Raw genomic sequence first — 23476 nt, forward strand, 5'->3', positions numbered from 1 at the left:
TTTACTTCATGTTGAAAAGTAGCTGCTACATTAGCAGTGTCTCAGAGGTCTACAATCGGATGAATACTTACCTTCTCAGAGAATTATATCTAGCCTCATTTGGAAATACTATCAAGTGTTACCTGTTCCATTTCTAGAAATGTGGAAAGGATGATGGAGTTAGATGGGCAGAAGGCACTTAAGTATGCTATCTTGTACAGACAATAATATCCAGTGTGTTGGGTATTCATTAGATTGTAGTTGAGTGTGATAACAAATAATGAATTGTAACTACAGAAAACAGTTTGCACAATGAATGGTTTCTGAATAAATAGGACCATCTTGGTCTGAAAAAATTGTTGTCTATCTTAACTGAGATAAATTCCTTCATTCTTAATTCTTCTGTTATTTTCTCTGGTCTTTCATCAATGCATGAAGTGAATGCTTGTTAATCCAGGAATGTGGCAGATGGCATAGAGATCTCAAAAATAACTTTCAGTCCAGTTGGAATATGAACTGACATATTACATATGAATAATCATAGAACCTAAGGAAATGCATACTTACATGCACAATCTGTATACAAAGAGCTGACAATATGTTAAACAATATAAGATGATCAATGATTAAACATGAGAGAAATTAGATATGATCAAGAAGAGGGCTTGTATTGGATGATTGCTTATCTAAGGGTATCATTTAGATTTAATATAAGACAACCTGGTGCCATTGCAAGTTTTGAAAAGTAGTGTGATGAAAATAATGGGCAAGAAAGACTATTCAAGTAGCATTTTACAGAATAGGCTGGAGCAATAGGCAAATGGAGATGAAAAACAGTGGCAGAAGATTATGGAGGCTAACAAAATGAAGCAAAGGGACAAGTTCCTGAGCTATTTCTAAGAGCTGTAAATCTTTTAGATATGTTCAATAGGAGAGGGAGGTTTCTTGCACTTATCATGTGGGTTATATACATGTGACAGGTAGGAAGGCAAAGTTTTCCTATGTGAGTCGCCTACCCTCCTCAAGTCATTAGGCTGTTATTTAGTTCTATAAAATATCAACAATATTATATAGGTTGAATTACTGGATCTTGTATGTACATGTATCTGCAAGTAGTTGTGTGCTGGGTTGTGTATGTGTATTCATCTAAATGGCTGACTATCCCTGGCAAGAGATCTATTAGTTAGCTCCTTGAGGGCATAGGCTCTGTATTTTTTTTTAATTCTTAGGATTTGATGCATGTTTATTGATAGATGGATAAATTAATAAATTAGAGTGAATTGCTTTGTTTCTGAAGCCTAGTATTTTTAGAGCTTGAAGAGAAATGTTGAGAACATTTATTTAGTCTCATTTTAACAAGGCATGAGTTATGTTTCAAGATAGATAAAGGTGAATTAGCTGTGGTGGTGAACATCTCTAATCCCAGCATTGAGTAGGTTGAGACAACCTATCTCAAGTTCAAAGCCAGCCTGAACTGTATAGCAAGATACTACCTCAGAAACAATAAATGAGGGAGAAAATGATTTATCCAAAATGATCTGAGTTAGTTATAACTAGAGGGAGGGATTTTAGGTTTCTCTACTACAAATACACTGTTCTCTGTAGTAAAACTGTGTGTGTGTGTGTGTGTGTGTTTGTGTGTGTGTAAACACATGTAAATGCAAGTGTTTGTGTATTAGAATTAGGGATGGGATATGTGGAGAACACATGATTGGCAAAATGTGGTTAGTAGCATCATAGCCACTTTTCCAATTCAGGGCAAATATGAGCTTTCTTGTGATGTTAACTCTGGGAACAGTCCCTTTTATTCTACCTTCACTAATTCCAACTTCAGGTGCTGCTGTCTGGATGGATGGGTCTTTGAATATACATTTTAGCTATAGAATTTACATTTTCATTTAAAGTATTAGGCATAGGAAGTAGGAAAAAGTAATTTGTCAGTTCGCTTCCAAAAAACCCACTATTTTGAGAAGAGGGACATTTGAACATCTAAAACAACACTTTTGGAAAAATGACATCATTGATCAATATGCACATTAGTAATTGGAAGTTATCAGTAAAAAAAAAAAAAACAGCCACTTTAAAATAACTTGGCTATGTATCTGATTTGGGATTCTACTTTTGTTGTTTAAGTATTGCTAAAATAACGGAAAATTGCAGTTAATGTATTTCAGATTGGTGAGAGTTTTAAAGTATAACTTCACAATTCATCTTCAAATGAAAACTGTAAGGTTTGAGAAGGCTCTGCTTCAGTCCTACAGTCTGCAGCACCCCCACTCCCACTTTTGTTTTAGCTTGGTCTAGTGATGTGAGGATTTGTGCCACTGGGCAAAGAATCAAGTCCTGGATATATGCATTTATAGGGCTTATTTCTCCTCAGGGTTGAAGTCTCTTCTGGTGATAAATGTGGTACAGAGAGAGATGCATTCACTCTTCCAGAGACTAGGGCACAATTCAGTGAACTGTAAAAGTAATGCAAAATGACAATTAAACTAGGGCATTCTCTGGTACCTTGGGGGCCTGACAAAGTGGAAGTATTTGATTTCTGATGTGCCACACTTAATATAGAAACATAATAACATATCACCCACTCCAAAGTCTCACTGAAAACCTCACCTATTGTAAGGGAGCTGAGAACAGAAAGCAATGAAAAAAGACTCCTAAGCAGATTAAAAAAAAACATGCAAAGAACAAAATCCCCAAACATTGCACTAAAGTTACCATGAAGACCATATAATTTCTGTCTTAGAACAATATTTCAGCTTCTGACTGCAAACTCATTTTCTAGACTATTCTTACAAATGTAGTTATGTAATTTCCAAAAGAGTAGAGAAACAGAAGAGGGAATGCTTTTACTTATGCTAACGGCACTGAGAAATAACAGCACTGAGTGGCAAGTTGGTTGAGATGCATATGTTGAAAATTAAAGACAAACACTGAAAAGAACGAAGTATGGGGATCACTGAGGGCATAAGCAAAGTCTATGTGGTACAATGACATGTCCACAAGCATTTATCCTTCTTTATTCTATTTAGGAAGGGTATCTTTGTGATTCATTTAAGAAATAAGTCAGAATTCTTAGGATTTTAAATTAAAGTTTTGATTCTTAAAGGGGAAAACCCTATGTTATCTGGAAAACCGGACTATCCAGAAATATTTCTTCGTTGAGGGTTTTAGAAAAGTCAAAGATTTTAGTAAACCTAGGCCAAGTGAGAATCCTTCCAGTTAATTTGCAGGAAAAACAATACCAAATAAAATTTCTAATTAGAGAAAGGATTTACAAGAATTATACTATTATAGAAGTGCAATTTTTATTTGCCATCAAGCATAGAAATAAAAGTTTGTTCTAGATTCATTTTCAATGTCAAAATTAAGTTTTTCAGAAACCAATGTTGTTCATGTCTCTTTGCTGTGTTTCTGTGTTAACCTGGTTGTCTTATTAAAGACAAAGACATTTCCTAGTGAAATTATTGTGACATTTAGAAAAAAATTCTTCTCTAGAATGTTTCATGTTATTTGCCATTTAGAATACTTAGAGATGGAATTGGAATAATGTCAAGCAAATTTTGATTAAATAAGGCTAACCAGGAGCCAATGTATTTATGAAAAAAGAGCTTTTTATTATTTGTGGAAAAATGCATTTTTCCCCGGGTTCTTTATCTTATTGAGATGATTTTCACAGATAATCTAGTAGAGAAAGTGCCATCTTCTACAAATCTGGACTTGTCTTGGAAAACAGAGAACAGCAAAGTTAAAATCTGTGGTTAGGTCTTTGTTAATGACAGTTATTTTTTTCTCTGGAGACATATAACAATTACCTGAGAAACTTAAAAAAAATTAATGCCTGGACCGAACTCCATGTTGAGTTTTCTCAGAACTTCTTCAAGTAGATCCTTGGCACCAGTACATTTAAATAATGTCCCTGAGATGATTGTAATGTGGCCTAAGACACGTTAACTATTCATTAAGAAAAGTTTGTTTCCATCTTTATGGTGGTTTGAATATCTCTCTTTGCTCCACCAAAAGTAAGAAAAATTTATTCTTTCAGCATACAAGAGTGGGGTTTGAGTATACACTTGGGCCCAGTATGAGGTGAAATACTTAATGCCAGAAAATAAAGACTCAGAATATAATAAGCCATGATTGCCTAGCTAGCTCAGTGGTTTGGAATGTAGTATTGTTGTGTAGGTTGTATGATCATTGCAACCAAGCTGTTTCATAAAGGGACTTTAGATTAATTATAAAGGCAAAAGACAATGTGTGGAGTAGCACAGCCATATTCACTCTGAGAAAGTTGGTTCTAGGGACCTGACTCATTGAAAACTGGTACTAATTCCATTACGACACAGAATGGAACATCAGTCTGTAATAGTTCGTGCTGATTTAGGGAGTGGACTATTTTCATTTGAAGTCCAGCACAAGAGCAAGCATTTGAAGTAAAATAAAAAGGACACAGGAAGGTGATAGAGTTCAATGTTACATCTTAAAGCATGTGCTAAGGTTATCCAATGTGTAAAGCATTGGGAGTGGGGAGAATTTTTAAGGTCACTATAATCAAGCTCTCTAGGCCTGTCTCTTTTCTTAACTCATTACCTGGAAGTGGAAAACCTCATGGAGAGATATATTATTCCATTAGGATCAAAAAGTGGTAGTCATCAGAGATCAAATTTGCATGTTTTTTTTTTTTTTCCTTTGTCGAAATGTGTTTCTGGCAATGTGCCTAGTCTGTGGAGGTCAGGTCTCCACAAAGCTCCCTATGTGAGTCGCAGTGCCCACAGGTTGGTTGTCTTCATATGCAAACCTGTATCAAATTTTATACTTGAAAATTAGCTTTTCTTAACATGAAAGTAGCTTGGGAAATTGCTTGTGCATTTTCTACAAAGCCAATATCCTCTAATTTACTTTCTTCTCCGTTTTACATCTATCTACCATCTTCTTTCAAAAATTATTTTGTAAGTTTTGAGTCTGTGATAGGCATGAATACGTTATTGTTTTGTTACTAGAACAAGGTCAGATTCCTGTCCTACTTAGGATTTCAAGTTCTATAAAAAATGAATAAGCATTCCCATCCTGTGAACAGAGTTGAAGTTCTTTAGATTCCTGTTTCTCTTGTTTGTATTCCATATGGGAGAAAAGTGAGGCACATAAAGATTAAGAAATGTACCCAAGACTACACAGTAAAATGAACAAGTAAATACTAAGTGCTTAATTTTTTTCTATTTTAACAGGGTAGTATGGGGATACTGAATATTACAGAAAACCATACTTAGCCAACACTGTTTTTAAATTAGGTTGGCAAAATGAATTAGCTCAAGTGTTTGTTGACTAACTGGTAGATAACCTATTCCAGCAAATATTTAGGTTATAATCTCACCACAGAACCCTACTACATTGTTGGTGGGAATGTAAACTTGTTCAACCACTTTGGAAAGCAGTGTGGAGGTTCCTCAGAAGGCTAAACATAGAGCTCCCCTACAAACCAGCAGTCCCACTCTTGGGCATCTACCCAATAGATTACAAGCAAGACCACACTAAGGTAATCAGCACAACTATGTTCATCACAGCAAAATTTGTCATTCCTAAAATATGGAACAAACCCAGATGCCCCTCAGTAGATGAGTGGATCAAGAAAATGTGGTACATATACAAAATGGAATTCTATGCCTCTATCAGAAATAATTATACTGCCCCATTCATAAGGAAATGGAAGGACTTTGACAAAATCATACTAAGACAAGTGAGCCAGATCCAAAGAAACATGAACTCTACGGTTTCCCTCATAGGGAATAATTAGTACATTTCTAGTATAGACATAGCAGAAGATCACAATAGCTCAATAGCTATGCCTGTATGAACACCTAAGATAATTCTAAATGAAATGAACTCCATGTTATGGAAATAAGTGGTATATCATTGTTGCAGTTAATTTTAGCATGCCATGTGAAACCTTACCTTTTTCTTTTCTCTCATATTCCTTTCCTGTGGTTTTACTCATGCTATTACTGTAACTGATCTTAGTACCCTGGATACTGTATATACGTATATTGGAACTAGGGAAAGGAAAGGAAATACCAAACTCTAGAGACAAAGGATAAAAATACAAATCATTGCAATAGCGATACCTACAAAACCAATTGGTGTAAATCAACCGTACAACTCATGGGGGGGGGGAACTGGAGAGGGGGAAGACAAGGGAAAATGAGGGAGGAGGTAACAAGTTGGATAAGAAATGTACTTGCTGTACATATGAAACTGTAACTACTCTGTACTTCACTTTGACAATAAAGAAGAAGAAAAAAATAATAAAGTTAACTCGAGTTTGATCATGAGGGTATAGATAGACATACTCTTCCCTGGCTCACATGTGGATCAAGAAAGAAAGGAAACCGAAGAAGGAATTTACATCAAAGTAAGTTAGGCAGTGCCCAACAAACTTCTTTCTCAGGCTTAAAAAAATCCCACCACAGCTTCAAATTTCCTGTCACCACTGCAATTATACCACAGTGGTAGTATTCATTTATTTATGTGAAAAATTATAAATGAACGTCCCCTTTTGATTTTTACTCTCTTAAGCCATATCTTCTAACAGCCCAAATTAAAATTATTTGTGGTTTATACCAAAAATAGTCCTAAACTTTAGATAAAAGCAATGTCTTCAAATGAGGGGAATGGGTATAGGGGATTTACACATGCCTGCATAATTACTGATGGGGTTTTGTTTTCTTTTTAACACTCTCCTTTCTTTAACTATCCACCCACTGCTTTCTACCTACCCTAGTTATTTAGGGTCCTTAACCTGACTATTGCCTGTTTAGTGTCTGTGTACTAGCTGGATTTGCTGTTACCTGTCTCATTTTCTCCTCTATCAAACTGTGAACTCCTTGAAAATAAGGAATTGCATCTAAGAGCCTAGTGCAGTTGTCTGACAGGTCATCATCTGAAAGGAATCTGCTTTTTTGTTCGAAAGACAGCTATTGTACTTCCTTCTCCAGGAATTTTCAGTTGAAATGATTGCAGAAGGCCCCTAAGGAATGATGAGTATAGTGGAGGCTTGTTGGTGGAATGGCAGGAGAGTGGAAAGGATGTGTTTGGGAATTTTTCAGTTCATACAATGGTGTAAGAAGAGTTGTCCTTGGGTGTAAGGTCCTCATTATTAGGACTTTAACTTACTTCAGTGTAGACTCGTCCCAGGCTTCCACTTCTTCTAAGACTAGCATACACTCCATCCTTTAATCCACCCAGCCTCTTAGTGCTCATAAACGGTTTTCCCATCTCTTTTATGTGGCAGGTATTCTGCATTTGCTTTTGTAATGCCATTGCTCCAGTAGTCTACTGTAACCAGATTAGACAGTGGCATTTTAATGATAGGAGCTGAGACAGGGGTTTGCTTGCAAACTTCATGTTTCACTTGAAAGGCTTTGGCACCCCCTGTGGACTGCCCTTCACCTTGTTTTAGGCATAATACTTGTTTGCCTTTATATCTGTGATAAAACGAAAGCTTTCCTGCATAACTAGTGCTAAGAAAATGTCTTAAAACAAAGGGAAGTGCAGAGGCTAAATCCACAGTAGGGGATTTCCCTGCTTGCATTTCCATATCTCTGGAATAAATATTTTAACATGTTAATTATCTATTACTAATAAAAATACCTTTGAACTCAAATCAATTTGATGGGCATAGAATTGTCTTCACTGGGGAATGGTAAAGCAATTAGTTTCTCTAAGGGCTCTGAGTCATATTGTCTTTTCTCCACAAATGGCTGCATGGACAGGAGCCAGCCATATTCTAGAGAATGTTTGTATCCAGTCCTCCCTTGTCTGCAGCAGGGAGGTGGTGACTCCAGAGAACCCCTAAGGGCCCCAAAGAAGATATTTCTTATGCCACTGATTTCCAATCCATTTGTTCCTTTTTACCCAGTTAAATATTTCTTTTAAGTAAGATATTTGCAGTTCTTTTCAATCATCTGTGTAACCTCTTTCATCTTTTTATTCCTTATTACAGACTGAAAACTATTCTTTTGATTCCAACTATGTGAACAGCCGGGCCCATTTAATCAAAAGGTATGTTGTTTTACTTGCCTGTTTCTTTTTATTTAATTTTAAAACTTTATTTTTGAGTTAACATACATTTGTTATGTGAGAGGCTTTAATTGTGATATTTCCATACATGCATACTATGTACTTTGAACAAATGCACCTTATCTATCATATTGCCATTTTGTTTGCGTATTTCTATGGCTGAGGTTGGTCTAATAGATAAAGCAAAACAAATCCAATTTTTAATACTGTCTTTTTGGATTTTAAAGGAGAATATGCTCATATGCTTATTGTAGAATATTAGAAAATCATAAGTACAAAGATAAAGTAAATGTCACTGAAAGGTATCATTATGGCATATTTCTTTTCATCAAAATGGTCAGATTATTGGAGCTGTGTTTCAAGTGGTAGAGAACTAGCCATGAACAAAAACCCAAATGAGAGCTCCAAGCTTTTAGTACAAGTCCCAGTAACAGCATAAACACAATATCTTTTTAAGTATTCTCAAAAGAATATTAGCTTAGGATACACCAAGGAGTGACTTTGTTGAAGATTTAAAAATTCAATATATAAATAGCAATATATCATAAAATTTTCAAAATCATATTTACAGAAAAGTTTTTTGTTGGTACTCACGTAATTTAAGTAAAAGGTCTCTCTCATGTGGAACTTCCAGGGAATTCAGAGATTTCTGTTAGTTTTTCCTACTTTAACACTTTAAGGATAATTTTAATGATAAACTGTCCTTTTAGATGAGAGAGTAAAATGAATTTGCCTAACTGAATACTTAAGATATTTTGTAATGTTCAGAAGAGGCATTTAAAGTTGAAATTTGTATCATCAGTTGCTCTTAATTTAGTTATTCATTGAGTCACAATCCATACAAGTATAGAGCTGAGCTACATACTAATAAAGAAGCTTCTCCCTAGTTCCCCAGGCATTGAAGTCATCCAATGGGAAAAAGACAAATGGTTTAGGAAGTCCTCTAAAGAGGGAGAATTGAGACAAGGAGAGAATTTTTGTGTACCCCCACAAACAAAACAAAACAGTATTTTACAATTCAGATGATTCACTTATTACTGTTTCATGTAAATAACCTCTTGAATGGTTCAGTATTTATTCTGCAGCTAAAATTGAGCACTGAATATGTTTGTTAAAACAATAGAAATAAAATACATTAGAGCTGTGGTGGAGAAGACCTGAAAATTTAATTATTATTCTGGCTCAAAACCCATAAGTTTACATCACTAGAACAGTAGAATTCTAGGGATAAAGTAGTTTGTTGTACAAGAAACTTGAATTCATATCTAATTTAATCTATGATGTGGCAGTAACTCTTAAAAACACTTTAGATTTATCTGTATTTATCTGGGAAAGCTTATGACCTTAAGTGATGATCATTAGTCATCTGAAAATGACTATCCTGTATTACCAGTCATAGAATACTTTGGAATTTTTCTGAGGCCATGGGGACAATCTATTTAGAATATTTTCTTGGCCTGAAGAATAAATCAAAGGGCACATAATTCAAAGTTATATGACCAGCTTGTTTTAGGAGGAAAGAAAAACTGTCTTTACATGCATTGATTAGAGTGGCTTTGGAGCCGAAATTGGCTTTGGTTTTTACTTCAGGATTATAATTTTCAAAGCTTCTTTTTAAACTTATACTAAAAGCAGTGAATTTTCTTATCATTTCAGGCTCTTTAAGCTGTCACTCTTAGGTCAACCCCAAATAGTCAATTTATACGGCAGACTGATAAGATATAAACTTACATTAAAACATTTTGGGGATGCATGTATTTGGGAAACTCAGGTTTACGCACGCGCGCACACACACACACACACACACACACACACACACACACACACACACATTCATGGCACAGCCTGAGTTTAGTGGGCCCTTGATGGATATATTTCCTGATGTTACCTGAAATCAAAGATTACAGGTCTTTCTTTAACCAGGGACAATCTTGATTAAGGGAAACATCTGAAAGTTAGACACCTCCATTTTTGCCAGTTTCTATTTATAGAATTTCAAGGGCTTTGACAAACCAGGAAGACCTTGGAATTTGTTCAAGAAGTTGAGTTTAGACAAAGGATGATACCTGAAGAGATATGCGGTACCTTGTAAGCCATATTTTTCTGAGGAATAATCATTATACATGTAAAATGTGAAGAAAATGTTACAAGAAAGTGGTGAATAAAACCAGAGTGATAAAAACTGCAACTTTTGATTAAACAGTTCACAGCCTTGTTAAAGAGGGATTCACTCTATGTGGTTTCTTTTTTTTTTTTTTTTACTTAATTTATTTTATTTTTTTTCTCAAATTTTTATTATCAAACTGACGTACAGAGAGGTTACAGTATCATACGTTGGGCATTGGATACATTTCTTGTACTGTTTGTTGCCTTGTCCCTCATTCTATGTGGTTTCTTAAAGATCCATTTCTATATATGGAAAAAACTCCCGGACAGAACATTCTGAATCTGATTGTCAGTTTTAATTTTATTACCAAATCCATGATCTTTAAAATACTATGCAGTTACCTTTCACTAACTTTTTCTGTTGAACAACTGCTAGTGCCTTTAGTTCTTCCATGTTTTAATCAGGGAAAGTATCTGACACTCAAGCTAGCATGACACAAAGAATGCTTGTTTACAATGGAATTGTTTACAAAGATTTGGGCATGGATACTGCTTATTCAGGTTCTAGAACAATAGAGGTGTTGGAAATAGTTGTGAAATGATAAATAAGTACATAAGGAAGAAGGTATGGAGGGAACACTGGCTTCGCAGTGCTAGGAACTTCTTGCGAGACAAAGTATGCCATCATTATTAAGTGAGTCTTGCATGAGAGGAGAGGAGACAATCAATAGTCTAACATCAGTCTTCTCTCACTGTCTGATTTCCTGCTATTGCCCTCTGTGGGCTAATCTCAATGGAAGGCTGAAGGGAAAGGGGATTTTCATAGGCATAAATCAATTGTGACATAGGTGAATAGTATATCTGGAAGGAAAAAAAGAAAACAAATGGCTCATTATCCATAATTTTCTGCAGTGAGGAATCTAGCATTATATCTCTGTAGTTTTATTTTTTTCCCAGAACATAACTTGTAATCTGGAGGTACACTCAAGGAGAGGAGTCTCAGACTGACAAGCCAAGACAGTATGAAATTTTCTCTGGGTATATTTCTTTCCTGCTTTGCTTCCTTGCTCTCAAAAAGCCAGCAGAACTTTGCTCCCACTGAAACATTCTTTCCTTAAGTTTCAAGCAAGGCATGGAGCTGTAGCTCAAAAGAAAAAGGAAATGAGCAAGGTGCTAAAGGATTGTGGAAAGAAAAATGAGCACTAGCTCCTTACCACGGACAGTGCTTTCCTTTACTACCAAAATTATCTACGAGTCTTGTAGCACCTGGTATGGTACCTTGTATATAGTCAGTGCCTGGAACTTGTTTATTGAATGAATGGAATAAAATGAACACTAAATTAGCCCTTAAGAGAGAGATTTCTGAGTTTAATATGCACTGGGATAATCTGAGAGACTTTAAGTCTCTAGCTCTACTACTAGAGAGCCTCCAGTTTTTACTTGATTTCAAAATAAATTGTAGTACAAGTAGTTCAAAAAATACTCTAGTATCTTTCTTAGGTTCCTGAAACACAGTTTCAATATTCTTTTGACTTTTACTACCCTCTTACTGTCAAATGGCATTTCCTGAGTGTGTGGTTTCGCTGATTAGGAAGAAATGCCCTGTTTCTTTTTATGTTCTTCTGTCTTCTGTAAAAGAATTCTAATATTTTAAAGAATAAATACAGGTCAAACTTTGTATAATATTTCTTCATGAAACATTTTTGAATACCTTTTGTGTACCCTCCTCTGGGTACTTTCAAATGAACCTATTCCACAGTTGGCCACCAGAGCAGTAATAGAAACATTTGCAGTTACAATAGCATTGCAAACAGGTACCCTTAATTTATTGCCCCACAAAAGTTGTTTTACAAGTTTTTCATATCCCAAGAGGTACACAGGTAATAAAGCAAGTGAAATCAGCATTTTTATGTCAGGCATAAATTGTTATTTGTTTGAGGTGAGTAGCCATTTGCCAGGCTGTTTTACAATTTGTGGCATCTTGCTCACTGTTTCTTAAATTGTCTTATACAAATTAATTCAGTAAACTACTAAATGTCCTTTCAAGATCAGAGTAAGTGGTACTTGGTTTGTCATACGGGAAAACTGATCTCTAAATGAGTTAACTATCCCAAGGTTTGCAGTGATAGTGGTTATATCTTTTGCTTTTCTTTTTGTCTGAGAATACTAACTTCTTGTGTCCACACTAACAGTGTGTTATTTTGTTAGATTCTAATCCTAAATGATTTGTTTCTGTCCTTTCTGTCACCACACAAAAGGCTCTGAGGTAGTTTATAACATTCAGATGCATATAAAATAGATGATCAAATTTTTAAAAGGCAGGTCTAAAGCCATCCATGGAGGAAATTCTGTGCAATGAAATATTATGTTTGCCTCAAAGCTTCTGAGAAGCCAAGACAAGTGAGAAGCACATCAGGTCATATAGTTTTCATTACTCAATAATAGAAGAACACATAGTAGATAGGAATATAATTTTTTCTGTTCCTGAATTTTAGGAGAAATAACATAATAGACAATGTCTGACTTATGTACAGAAAATACAGAAACGTTTTTAAGTATAAAATTCTTATATAAACCAATCCTGCAAAAGACTATGGCCATTTTATTTTATTTATTTATTTTCTCAAAATACTTTACAAGTTTTATTTTATTTTATTGTAAAGCTGATGTACAGAGGGTATACAGTTACATAAGTAGGGTAATGAGTATATTCCTTGTCAAACATTGTTACCCCCTTCCTTACTTTCTCCTACTTTCCCTCCCCTCAACTCCTGTCCCCCAAGTTGTAAAGTTCATTTCCAACATAGTGTCTTGTGAATATTGCTGTTGTATTGGTTCACTATTTGTCCTTTGTCTCACCCTTCCCTTCCCCAAATCAGATAAATGTATATACAAGACACAGGGCACCAAAACCAAGAACAGTGACAACGAGGGATAAACCAAAGGAATAAAAACAAAAGAAAAAACAAATAACTTCATACAGTACATTAAAAACCACAAGAACATGTTGTTTCCATATCTTGGAGTTGATTTCAATTAGCATCAGTTTATATGGTCATGTGCACATAGCTATTGAGCTATTGGGATCCTCTGTTAGGACTATCCTAGACATATATTAATTATTACAAATGAGGGAAACCATGAAGCCTGTGTTTCTTTGAGTCTGGCTCACTTCACTTGATATGATTTTTTTTTCAAGTCTTTGTATTTCCTTGTGGATTGGGCAATGGCATTCTTTCTGAATGAAGCACAGAATTCCATGGTGTATATGTACCACATTTTCCTGAACCATTCATCTACTGAGCAGCATCTGTGTTGGTTCTATATCTTAGTTATGGTAAATAATTCTGCAATGAACATAGTTGTATTGGTAGCTTTAGTGTGGTCTTGTTTTTGATCATTTGGTTTTTTTCTGTTTATGTGGTACTGAGGAATCTAACTTTGGGCTTCATGCATGCTAGGCAAGCACTCTACCACTAAACTACATTCCCAGCCCTTGTGTGTGATCATTTGGGAAAATGCCCAGGAATGGAGTTGATAGATCATAGGGGAGCTCTATGTTTAGTCTTTTGAGGAACCTCCATACTGCTTTCCACAGTGGTTGAACCAGTTTACATTCCCACCAACAGTGTAGTAGAATATTCTTTGGCCATCTTATTTTAATTGTAAATCAATGAAGGTATTAGCATATGAAATAATAATATATTAAACAATAAGCATTTATTGAGCATGCAATTTTATCAGATAATTCATGCACAATGTCATATTGAGTTCTCAAAGTGTCTTTTGAAGACTTTAACAAATGCATTTTATTTGTTTTTTGTTTTTCTTTCCTTCTTCTTGATTTTTTTGGCCAGTCCTGGGCCTTGGACTCAGGGCCTGAGCACTGTCCCTGGCTTCTTTTTGCTCAAGGCTAGTACTCTGCCACTTGAGCCACAGTGCCACTTCTGGCTGTTTTCTATATATATGGTTCTTGGGAATCAAACCCAGGGCTTCATGTATACGAGGCAAGCTCTCTTGCCACTAGGCCATATTCCCAGCCCCAAACAACACAAGAAAATTGAGGTACAAAAACATTAGACTTTAAGCCCCAACTTACAAGTTATTATTTATTCTAATGACTTCAAGTTTAGTACTTATTTTCTTACTATAGTATGTTATAGAAACGAGTTTATAGATTCTAGCACAGTTTTTCTCAACTAGAGATGTGAGCTGGCAATCTTTTGCTGAAGATATTTGTGGTTGTTACCCTTGGGTGAGGGCCATTACAGGCATTTAGGAAGCACAGGCAAGTTATAAGCATATCTCGATGCACAGAACAGATATAACCAAGAGTTACTCTAAGGGATGGTTAATCACCTTGCTTTTAGCCATCATATATCTCAAATAAGATTTGGGAACTGCTGTAATGCAGTTAATTCAGCATTGAATTTTTGGATTTAAAGTGACAGACAGTTTTGTGTTGGCCATTAATGAATATTTCATTATGTCTCAAATACTCGATAATACAGGTTGAAAATTAAACTGTTAAAAATGGAGCAGGCTATGATATTATCCAGGTAAATTATTTCTTTTCTCTTAAGTTATAAGAGTGCTTTCCAGGCTCATTCCTGTAATCCCAGCTACTCAGAGCCTGAGTTCTGAGGATTGCGAATTGAATCCAGTTTAGGTAGGAAAGTTCATGAGACTCTTATCTCCAATTAACAACTAAAAAAGCCAGAAGTGGAGCTGTGTCTCAACTAGTAGAATGCTAGCCTTGTGTGAAAAGGCTTAAGGAAAGCACTGAGACTCTGAGTTCAAATCTTCAGGACTGGCGCATGCATGTGCGTCCACACGCGCACGTGCGACACACACACACACAGATACAGAGTATAGGCAGGGTCACTTTTTTTTTTCTAAAAATAAAACTCTGAATCTATTTAAACTGTGAGAGCAGTATTTATTATACTTTAAATCATGTGTTTCTAATTGAATTATAAGATGACTTTTAATAGAACTATATCTTTGTAGGTTCATAGGGCTTAGTTAGCACTGTGACATAATTTGGAAAAGGCAAAGAGATGGCTTATTGAGCGACCTTAGTTTTAGTGGAGCTGATGTTCAGTTATCCTTTCTGAAAATAATTAGCAAATGGGTCAATGCTTCACTCCATCCTACTCTTCTTTTCTTGTAATTATGACTTTTCAGTTACTGCCCTTTTGATGTTTTTCCTTTTTGTATTCAAGTCAACAAGCTTTCAACATCTAGGTAGGTCATATGTTCAAAATATGCTGTGCGGAAATAGTACTGTGGCTCAAGTAGTAGAGTGCTAACCTTGAGCTGAAGAGCTCAGGGACAGCACCAAGGCCAGAGATCAAGCCCTGTGACTGACAAAAACAAAGAAACAAAAAAACAAACAAACAAAAAAATGCTGTGATTTCTCTTGGCTTGGTGTGAAGAGTGACAATGTCTCCTTTGTGTCCACAGCATAACTCATCATTATATGTTCTGAATGTATTTTTATTAAAATCTTAGAGAGGCACACAAGTGAATGTTCAAGGTTGAACAGATCAAGAGAACTACTAGTGTCATCTCTCCAACTTCCCCTTTGTAGAGGCACAGAAGGTCAGCTGGGGCTTGTCTCAGTTCAAGACATGTCACTCTACCTTGTTTGGACAACAGCACATTTGCTAGAGTGTGGCTTTGCTATAACTTCACTGACTTAGTAATATAGTATGCCCTTGGCAAGTTGTTTATCTTCTATGTATCTGTTACTGCATCTATAATAGGAATACTAGTAGCACTTCTCTCTTATACAGTTGTGATGACTTAATAAACATAGAACAGTGACTCACGAATAGTATTTAGTAAACATCAGCTATTACTATTTTACTTTGATTGTATAAAACAGATGCTGCCTAAAATTTTGACATTCTTTATAGGTGGCTGTTTTAGATTTGTATTTTATTCCACCTATCTATAGTAATGCATTGAAAATAAGTCAACGAATATATTAGCCACATTAGCATCTGATAGTGGGCCCTCTTTGCAATGTTAAGTTTCATTATATTCATACAGGAATTTCTCTTCCTATTTCACTCTGTTGGACAGTTCAGCTAGACTCTTGGCTGCATTACAGAGCTGACATCATCCTGGCTCAGGAAAGTTTAAAAAAATCTGTTCTACCATAATTGTAAATTAACAATCTTTCTTCAACCCAGCAGCTCTACCTTCAAGGACCTAGAAGGCAACAGCCTGAAGGATAGTGGACATGAGGAGAGTGACCAGACGGACAGTGAGCATGATGTCCAGAGGAGCTTGTACTGTGATACTGCTGTCAATGATGTGCTGAACACCAGTGTGACCTCCATGGGATCTCAGATGCCAGACCATGGTAAGGGATAGCTAACATTAAGTTGCAACAATAGCCTCCAAAGCACCATGAATGTTTGTAGGCACACCACACTTTACTGGAATGAATCTGTTCTCAAGATATCCACTGAACTCACACTTCAGTAGCAGCTACAGTTATTGATATGTTATTACATCTAGCCAAATTCTTCCTCTCTCCTTCCTTGATTAGGTCCTCTAGGATGGTGTACTGTTGGAGCATTTTACAAGCAGACTACATATACAAATTATATTTATTTTCTTCAACAATAACTGCACCAAGCACATAGGTAATGAGCAGATGCCTCCTCACCAGGAATAAATACCTCTTTTTGCTTTAGTGCATGAATTCTTATGATCAGTTGAGTTGTACAGAACACAGTTCTAATGAGATCAGTGGCATGGTTTTATTTCCCTATCAAAATGGTTAACTTTACCTAGAGAGAGTCTGTGTCCTCTGACCACAGATTGTTTACGCTTTATTGAGGACAAAAAGTAAGCATCTGTTTTTGTCTACAGGAGTACTATTCCAAAATCATCTAACTACCATATAAATCTGTGTCATTGGTCACAGGAGAGACCAGAGTAAGCAAATGTGGGTTACTTAAAGCACTCCTCTAATGTGAAAGGCAACTCAAAACATATGTTGAGAAATTAGTGATGTTCTCAGGTATGAAGAAAAGTCTATTCTTTGTGAACGCAGCCATACATGCTTTAGTACTAGATTTAAAAATGGTAGGCAAAAGCGTTAGTGGAGTTCAGTGAAAGCAGAATGTTCAGATGGTCTTGAGCATAAATGTCATTTTCAATATTTTACTGATGCAAACATGCTATGCAAACATCCTGTCTTTTTCAATTATGAAGTATGAATCCAATTTGGTGTTTAAACTCAGTGAAGCTTCAGAATGCTTGGCTATGTCTTGAGAGAAGCTAGCCTCACGCTCAGCTGGAAACCCTACTGCTAAATGTCTTAAAGATGAGAAAACAAAATCTGTTGATTATGCGCTGGTCTTCAGCTGTTTCATGTCACTGTAAACATCATTAAATGCTTTTGTTTGGGGTTGGTAAATGAATCAAAAATGCAGATTTACAAAACAAGATGTTTTCCATGGAGAGAAATTAGTCACTGTAGATTCTATTAAACCACCTAATCCATTCCCTTACCAGCAGACCAAAGTGTCAAAGACTATAATATAGAGAAGTCACTAGCAATTGGGTATTGCTGCCTTCCTTAATTGACGAATGGTGACATCTGCAGAGATAATATACTTTCTAGAAAACCTTACTCAGGATGAAAGAATAAAACATTTATGTAATTGAAACAGAGGCAATTTAGTTCTAAGAGGATTAGCAGTGTGTCACAGGATGCAGATTGGTATGTATCATTTAATAGTGGAGTATGTCCCGGAGAAACAGTTTTTTACTTATATCAGAAGAGGTTTTAGTTAGATGTTTTCTAAAGTGAAATGATTTCGGGAAATGTAATAGTCATAATTGATTCTCACTTTATATGTGGCTAAAACAACATCTGTTTTCATTTTTTGGTCACATTTCTCTAGGGAAACAATATCAGTGGACTGAAACTAGATTTTTCTAAGTGTTTCTTACAAATGGGATGTATTATTCACTGTGTAGATTGGATAATAATGAGTATTCTAAAATGAATGTGTGACAGTATCCCATAACTCTCTTGCATATAAGACAATATTTCTCTCATGTCTCACCTCGCTCTCTCTCTCTGTCTCACACACACACACACACACACACACACACACACACACACACACACACACACACCAGGAGCGTAGTTGTACAAAGGGATTTCAGTTCAACCTATCAGTTTATGAGCACAATGAATCTATGTCAATGTTAACCCCTTCCATTGTTCTCCCTCATATCTCCCAATCCCACTCATCTGCTCAAATTACCTAGTTCTATTTTTCCCATGTGTACAGAAAATATACAAAATATACATAGGGTCATATGCATATAATATATAAACATATTGTCTAAAGTATAATATACAAAGAGGAGGTTTGAGATAAGTAACTCCTTTGAACAACTAACTCTTAGTTTAACAAAATGAATATAAAGAAGCTCATATGTGTTTTGGGGAGGGGAGAGATTAAGATAGGTCAGACAAGTGGAGACAGAAAGGGTGGGCGAATGCAGTGTTTAATTTTCCATTTTAGCAGTGGCTATACCTTGAGTCATCCCTTGGGTTGGTCTTTTTCAACTTGAGTGAGTGACTAAATTTTATGTACAAAGGAAATTCAGGTCTTGTTTACATCTTAGTCTCTACGTTGTAATGTCCCATTACTTCAGAAGCTTTATATAATGAGACTTAATTATGTGTCCAAATCAATTCCAAGATTTCCACAGAGATTGTATCATCAGTTAACTTGGGTTGATGATCACTACCTCAAAAACATAGCAACTATTCCGACAATTAGCATATTATAGCACTTACTATCTGAAACCTGCATTCCCACAATAAGTGTATCTCAATTTATCATAAGGTACAGTGGTTAAAAAGCTTTCAGTGGGTGAATTCACCGTGGATGTCTGATCTTGAACGTCTCAGGTTAATCTTTGATTCTGATATTTCTTTTGTTTCTGTAAGAATAACTTCAATGGAAGGCAAATACATGCAAAAGAATGTACCTTACACTATTGTACTGGAGGTTTAGTTCATCCTGGATTTTTTGTCTGGGGCTCTCGCTATAATGTTCTAGTTTGAATTTAGTAGTGTATCTTTCTTTGCACATGTTTGAATACACAATTGTTAATGAATGATAGGATTTTCAAAATAAAGATATATTCATTCTTTTTTTTCTTGGAAAGAGTTTGTTTAATTATCTGTTAAAAATGATCTGATTAAACAGATGTTCCAATGTTTGAGAAAAGGGTACAAACTGTCTTTGTTCCTTCCTTTATGATAGACACCTGGGCCTGTTTGCTTCTACACACTGCCAGTTTCTTCAGGGTTTGTATTTAAACTTTACTATAACACAATAATTCTTAGTTTGCATGACAAGGATGCTTCCTTACTTGAGTAGGAGCCCAAATATCTTAATTTTCAAGCTTGCTTGTCTATGAACTTCCCTATATATGCAAATCCAGAATCCTTTTCTTATTTAGGGGACAGAGAATATGTTAAAAAAATCTTTGAACTCAAGTGGCAAAAGTCATGTGTTCAATTCCTGGCAAATTTGAGTTTTGTTTACCCTTCAGCTGGGTCAAGGTGGAGAGGGAATTACAGGAATCTCCACTTTCTGGATTATTATCAATCTTACTATCTCTGCTAATGAGGCTAAAACCAGGTCAGTAGGTAGATGAACTGGCTGAGCCAAATTTCCTGGTTTCCTCCTGACTGATTTACAAATTAGTTGTCATCCGTCATGCCCATGAATTATTAAGTCTCAGTTTGTTCCCTGCATTGCGACTTTTGCCTTGAGATCTCAGAAAAGAAGATAATGGAGAATTCTTGAACCTGTGCTTTTTCCCGACACATGTACTGTTTATGATGCTATCTCTCAATAGCTCTTAAAGAGTCATGGGAACAAGTTGAGTTTTGCCATTTTTTGGCCTGTTTATCATCTGATTTGGTTCCTTTAGTGATTAAGTGCTTGGATCCACAATCAAATCTCTTAACCAATGCCTTCCATTCATGAATCTATTTGCTAATTTTACCACTCCTGGTTGGGACTGAGACTATTGCTTTGTCTGACAATCTCCAAAAAGAGGCATTGACATTGTTGAGAGCTGCCAGAAGCTCATAGGTTTGTTGCAGAATTGGGGTTGTTACTAGGTTTGGAGTTCTTTCTATGTGGGATATCTTGGTTGAGTTAATAGGCTTATGGCTTTTCCTCAATTCTTTCTATAACCATTTGTGGTAACATAATTATCCCATTATGCTCACTGAAGTATATAATCTTAACATGAATTTGGGATTTATTTATGAAGATCTTATCCTAGAACTCATATACTTTACCAAGCCCAACTATGTTTTTTCAGATCCCTTTCTCTCTTTTCAGATACATGTCTCTCTTCCCTTGTGATTTTAATTATTGATTGTAAATTCATATGCTGTAAAAATGATTCTGATTACTCTAATATGCACCCAATTTGGAGTTCACAACAACACTGAATTGGTTTTCCTCCCATGCTAATTGATACCAAATGGAAGCAATGTACAGAAATCTGCAGTAATCCAAATGCATCCAAATACGATATAATCACTGCTTTATTTCTGGAAGTGTAGGTGCTTCTGCATTTTACCAGATTTGTTTACTTACTAGATTCATTACCTAAGTCTCATTCAATACATTTTCTGTGTAAAACCTGGGATTTGAAGACCTCTATCTGTAACTAGTGTAACTGTTTTATAAATTAGCCATGAAAATGTTTTACAGTCTGCACTCTACACATAGTGGAGTGTCACCCACAGTGTATTAAGATGTTTACACTTTCAACACTTTACCCACAATGTGTAATTTCATTTTTCTCTTGGCTTTTAATGAAATTCTGATTCAGGGACTGAACATCTTTTCTTTATCTTCATACTTATCCCCCTAACTCACCTCTCACCTCACTAAATTTTCAAACACTCATTTCAATTAATCTCTTGGCAAAACAGAGAGTTCTCGATGGAGAATATTTTGTGACATTACAAAGCAATGTGCTTCTGGGCTCCAGAAATGGTAGCATGGGCCAGATGTTCATAGAGTAATCGAAAATTCCATTTTATCAGAATAACATTTTCTGTCAAAAACTTTTATCTTTACTTCAACAAAGAGGTTGATTAGATCCCCTTGGACCTGAATTAGCATCTTTGAGTCTGGATATACTGTTTTGTAATTCATATGGTTATTTCTTCCTTAGTTTTTCTCATATAGAATCTTTTATAATGTCTTCATCCTATTGAAAATGTATCTAGTGAAGTGTTTAATTAGATGAGCCTAGGAAACAATATGAAATGCTTCTATTATGTGACTTGAGCATCTTTCATTGTGCCTCAGGTATTCCATCATTCTAATATCAGGCAAAAATATTTCTTGAGAGCCTACTATCTGTCTTACTCTAGAAATTGAATGTGTTGGCTATTGTGTTGGCTATTTATTGGCTGTGAAAGTTGTCAGTCTTTTTACTTCGGTTTAACCTAGTTTTGTTGAGATGAATAAGGTCACTTAAGTGATAAAATGACTAATTGTTTCTAATTTTAAAAAATCACATAAAATTCTAGTTAATATTATTCCATTAAAGAAAAAAAAGAAAGTATTCTTATCACAATCTTATTTTCAATGAAAATAGCATAAAATTCTTCCATGATGTTCTAATTGGTACAGCATATTTATAAACTGTGTTTTCCTAATGTATGTGCTCTGAGGTGCCTAGTAAGCAGGCTGGTTTAGAGGCACTCAATGCCTAATCTCCTTTTCTCTGATGCTGAGAAACTTTTATCATTTCTTCTGTTCCAACAATAGCTTAGTAGGTAGCAAGAGAGGTGATAGGTGGAGCTTTTCTTTTGTTTATTTCATACACATTACTGCACCAGATAATTAGATTCATCCCAAAGCATTATTCACATTTTATTGACAAGATAGTTGCTTAAATAAAAAGTTGCTCTTAACTAATGGAAACGTTCATGCTCTTATCACTTATTCACTAGCATTATGTTGGTATGGGCCTTTTCTCTATACAGGACATTAGGAATAATAGCTTCTGTCTATCTTCTTTCAGATAGAAATTCCACCCACACCCCCCTCCCCATTTTTCTGATCCACTTAGAACTTTTAAGTTTTGTCATTCTTAAGGTCATTTCAAAACTTACTGTTCCTAATCATTACTGTGATAAGAGATTGATTATTCACTAAGAGAATAAATTCCACAGGCTTTCTTGACTAGTTTACACTAAGAATTTCTATGTTACTAAGCATTTAGAAATCATTGGAGGATGGAGGCTATATAAAGGGAGCACACACTGCACAATTAAGAAGTTCATTCTGTAGCAGTTTGCTATCCAATAGCAAAACAGTTCAGCATGGAATAGACTACATAGAATCAGTAAAGAAATTAATTAAGACTATTTGAGCTGAACAGAAAAATGTTCTTAAAAGGGCACTTTGGTATAATAGCATCCTATTGAAAGAGTAGTGGAAGCCAGCACCTAACATGGTATGGATAGATAAAATTATGCTCCTTTTGGGATTTTCTAGGTGAGTATTTTCCAGGTTTTTTTTTTCCAGTCCTGGGGCTTGGATTCAGGGACTAGCTGCTGTTTCTACACTCTTGCTCAAAGCTAGTGCTCTATTACTTTGAGCCAAAGTACAACTTCCAGTTTTCTGGTGGTTAATTGGACATGAGTCCCAAGAACTTTCCTGCCCAGGCTGGATTTGAACCGCAATCCTCAGATCTCAGCCTCCTGAGTAGCTAGGATTACAGGCATGAGCCCTCAGTGCCCAGCTTCCAGTTGTTTTATATGTCATAAAACATAGAAGAAACAAGGAATCAAGTTGTTTCATGGGATCAATTTATAGGGATTGCTTCACAAATTCAAAAACTTCATTGAAAAAGCAAAATCATTATCTTCAGTGGGGTTTTCTTTCTATGAAATATTATTTCTGTCCTACAATTAGATGGTTAAGAACTATAAATAAACTTCATCAGCATGGAGTTTAATTTAAAAATGGTATTTAAATATTTAGAGTATTTTTCTGATTATTTTCCTTCTTTTTTATTATGAAATATGGGACACTAAGTCCAGTCACAGTTTTAAGAAGCAATTTGAAGAATATTAAAAGTATATGTCATTTGAAATTGTGTGGCCAAAATATTTGTGAGATGATGTTTCTCTTTTAGCATAGATTCTTTCTGTCATGTAGGGTCAGGCTTTGCCTCAGGTATTTTTAATCTTTGTCTTCATCAGATTGCTCATTGCCAGTAC

General features: G+C 35.5%; 1 protein-coding gene across 3 annotated transcripts in view; it reads left to right on the forward strand.

Annotated features, from left to right (window-relative positions):
• The window catches only part of Pcdh19 (protocadherin 19), a 113321-nt gene that overhangs the window by 50578 nt on the left and 39267 nt on the right, over window positions 1-23476 (forward strand). For 2 of the 3 annotated variants that reach the window (XM_048336407.1, XM_048336408.1), the window contains 2 exons: window positions 7979-8037; window positions 16362-16534. In XM_048336407.1, the coding sequence (XP_048192364.1) occupies window positions 7979-8037; window positions 16362-16534 (232 nt within the window). The remainder of the gene's footprint in view (window positions 1-7978; window positions 8038-16361; window positions 16535-23476) is intronic. The other variant, XM_048336406.1, reaches the window with a different exon arrangement.

The sequence above is a fragment of the Perognathus longimembris genome, chromosome 28, assembly GCF_023159225.1.
Source record: "Perognathus longimembris pacificus isolate PPM17 chromosome 28, ASM2315922v1, whole genome shotgun sequence".
Lineage (NCBI taxonomy): Eukaryota > Metazoa > Chordata > Mammalia > Rodentia > Heteromyidae > Perognathus > Perognathus longimembris.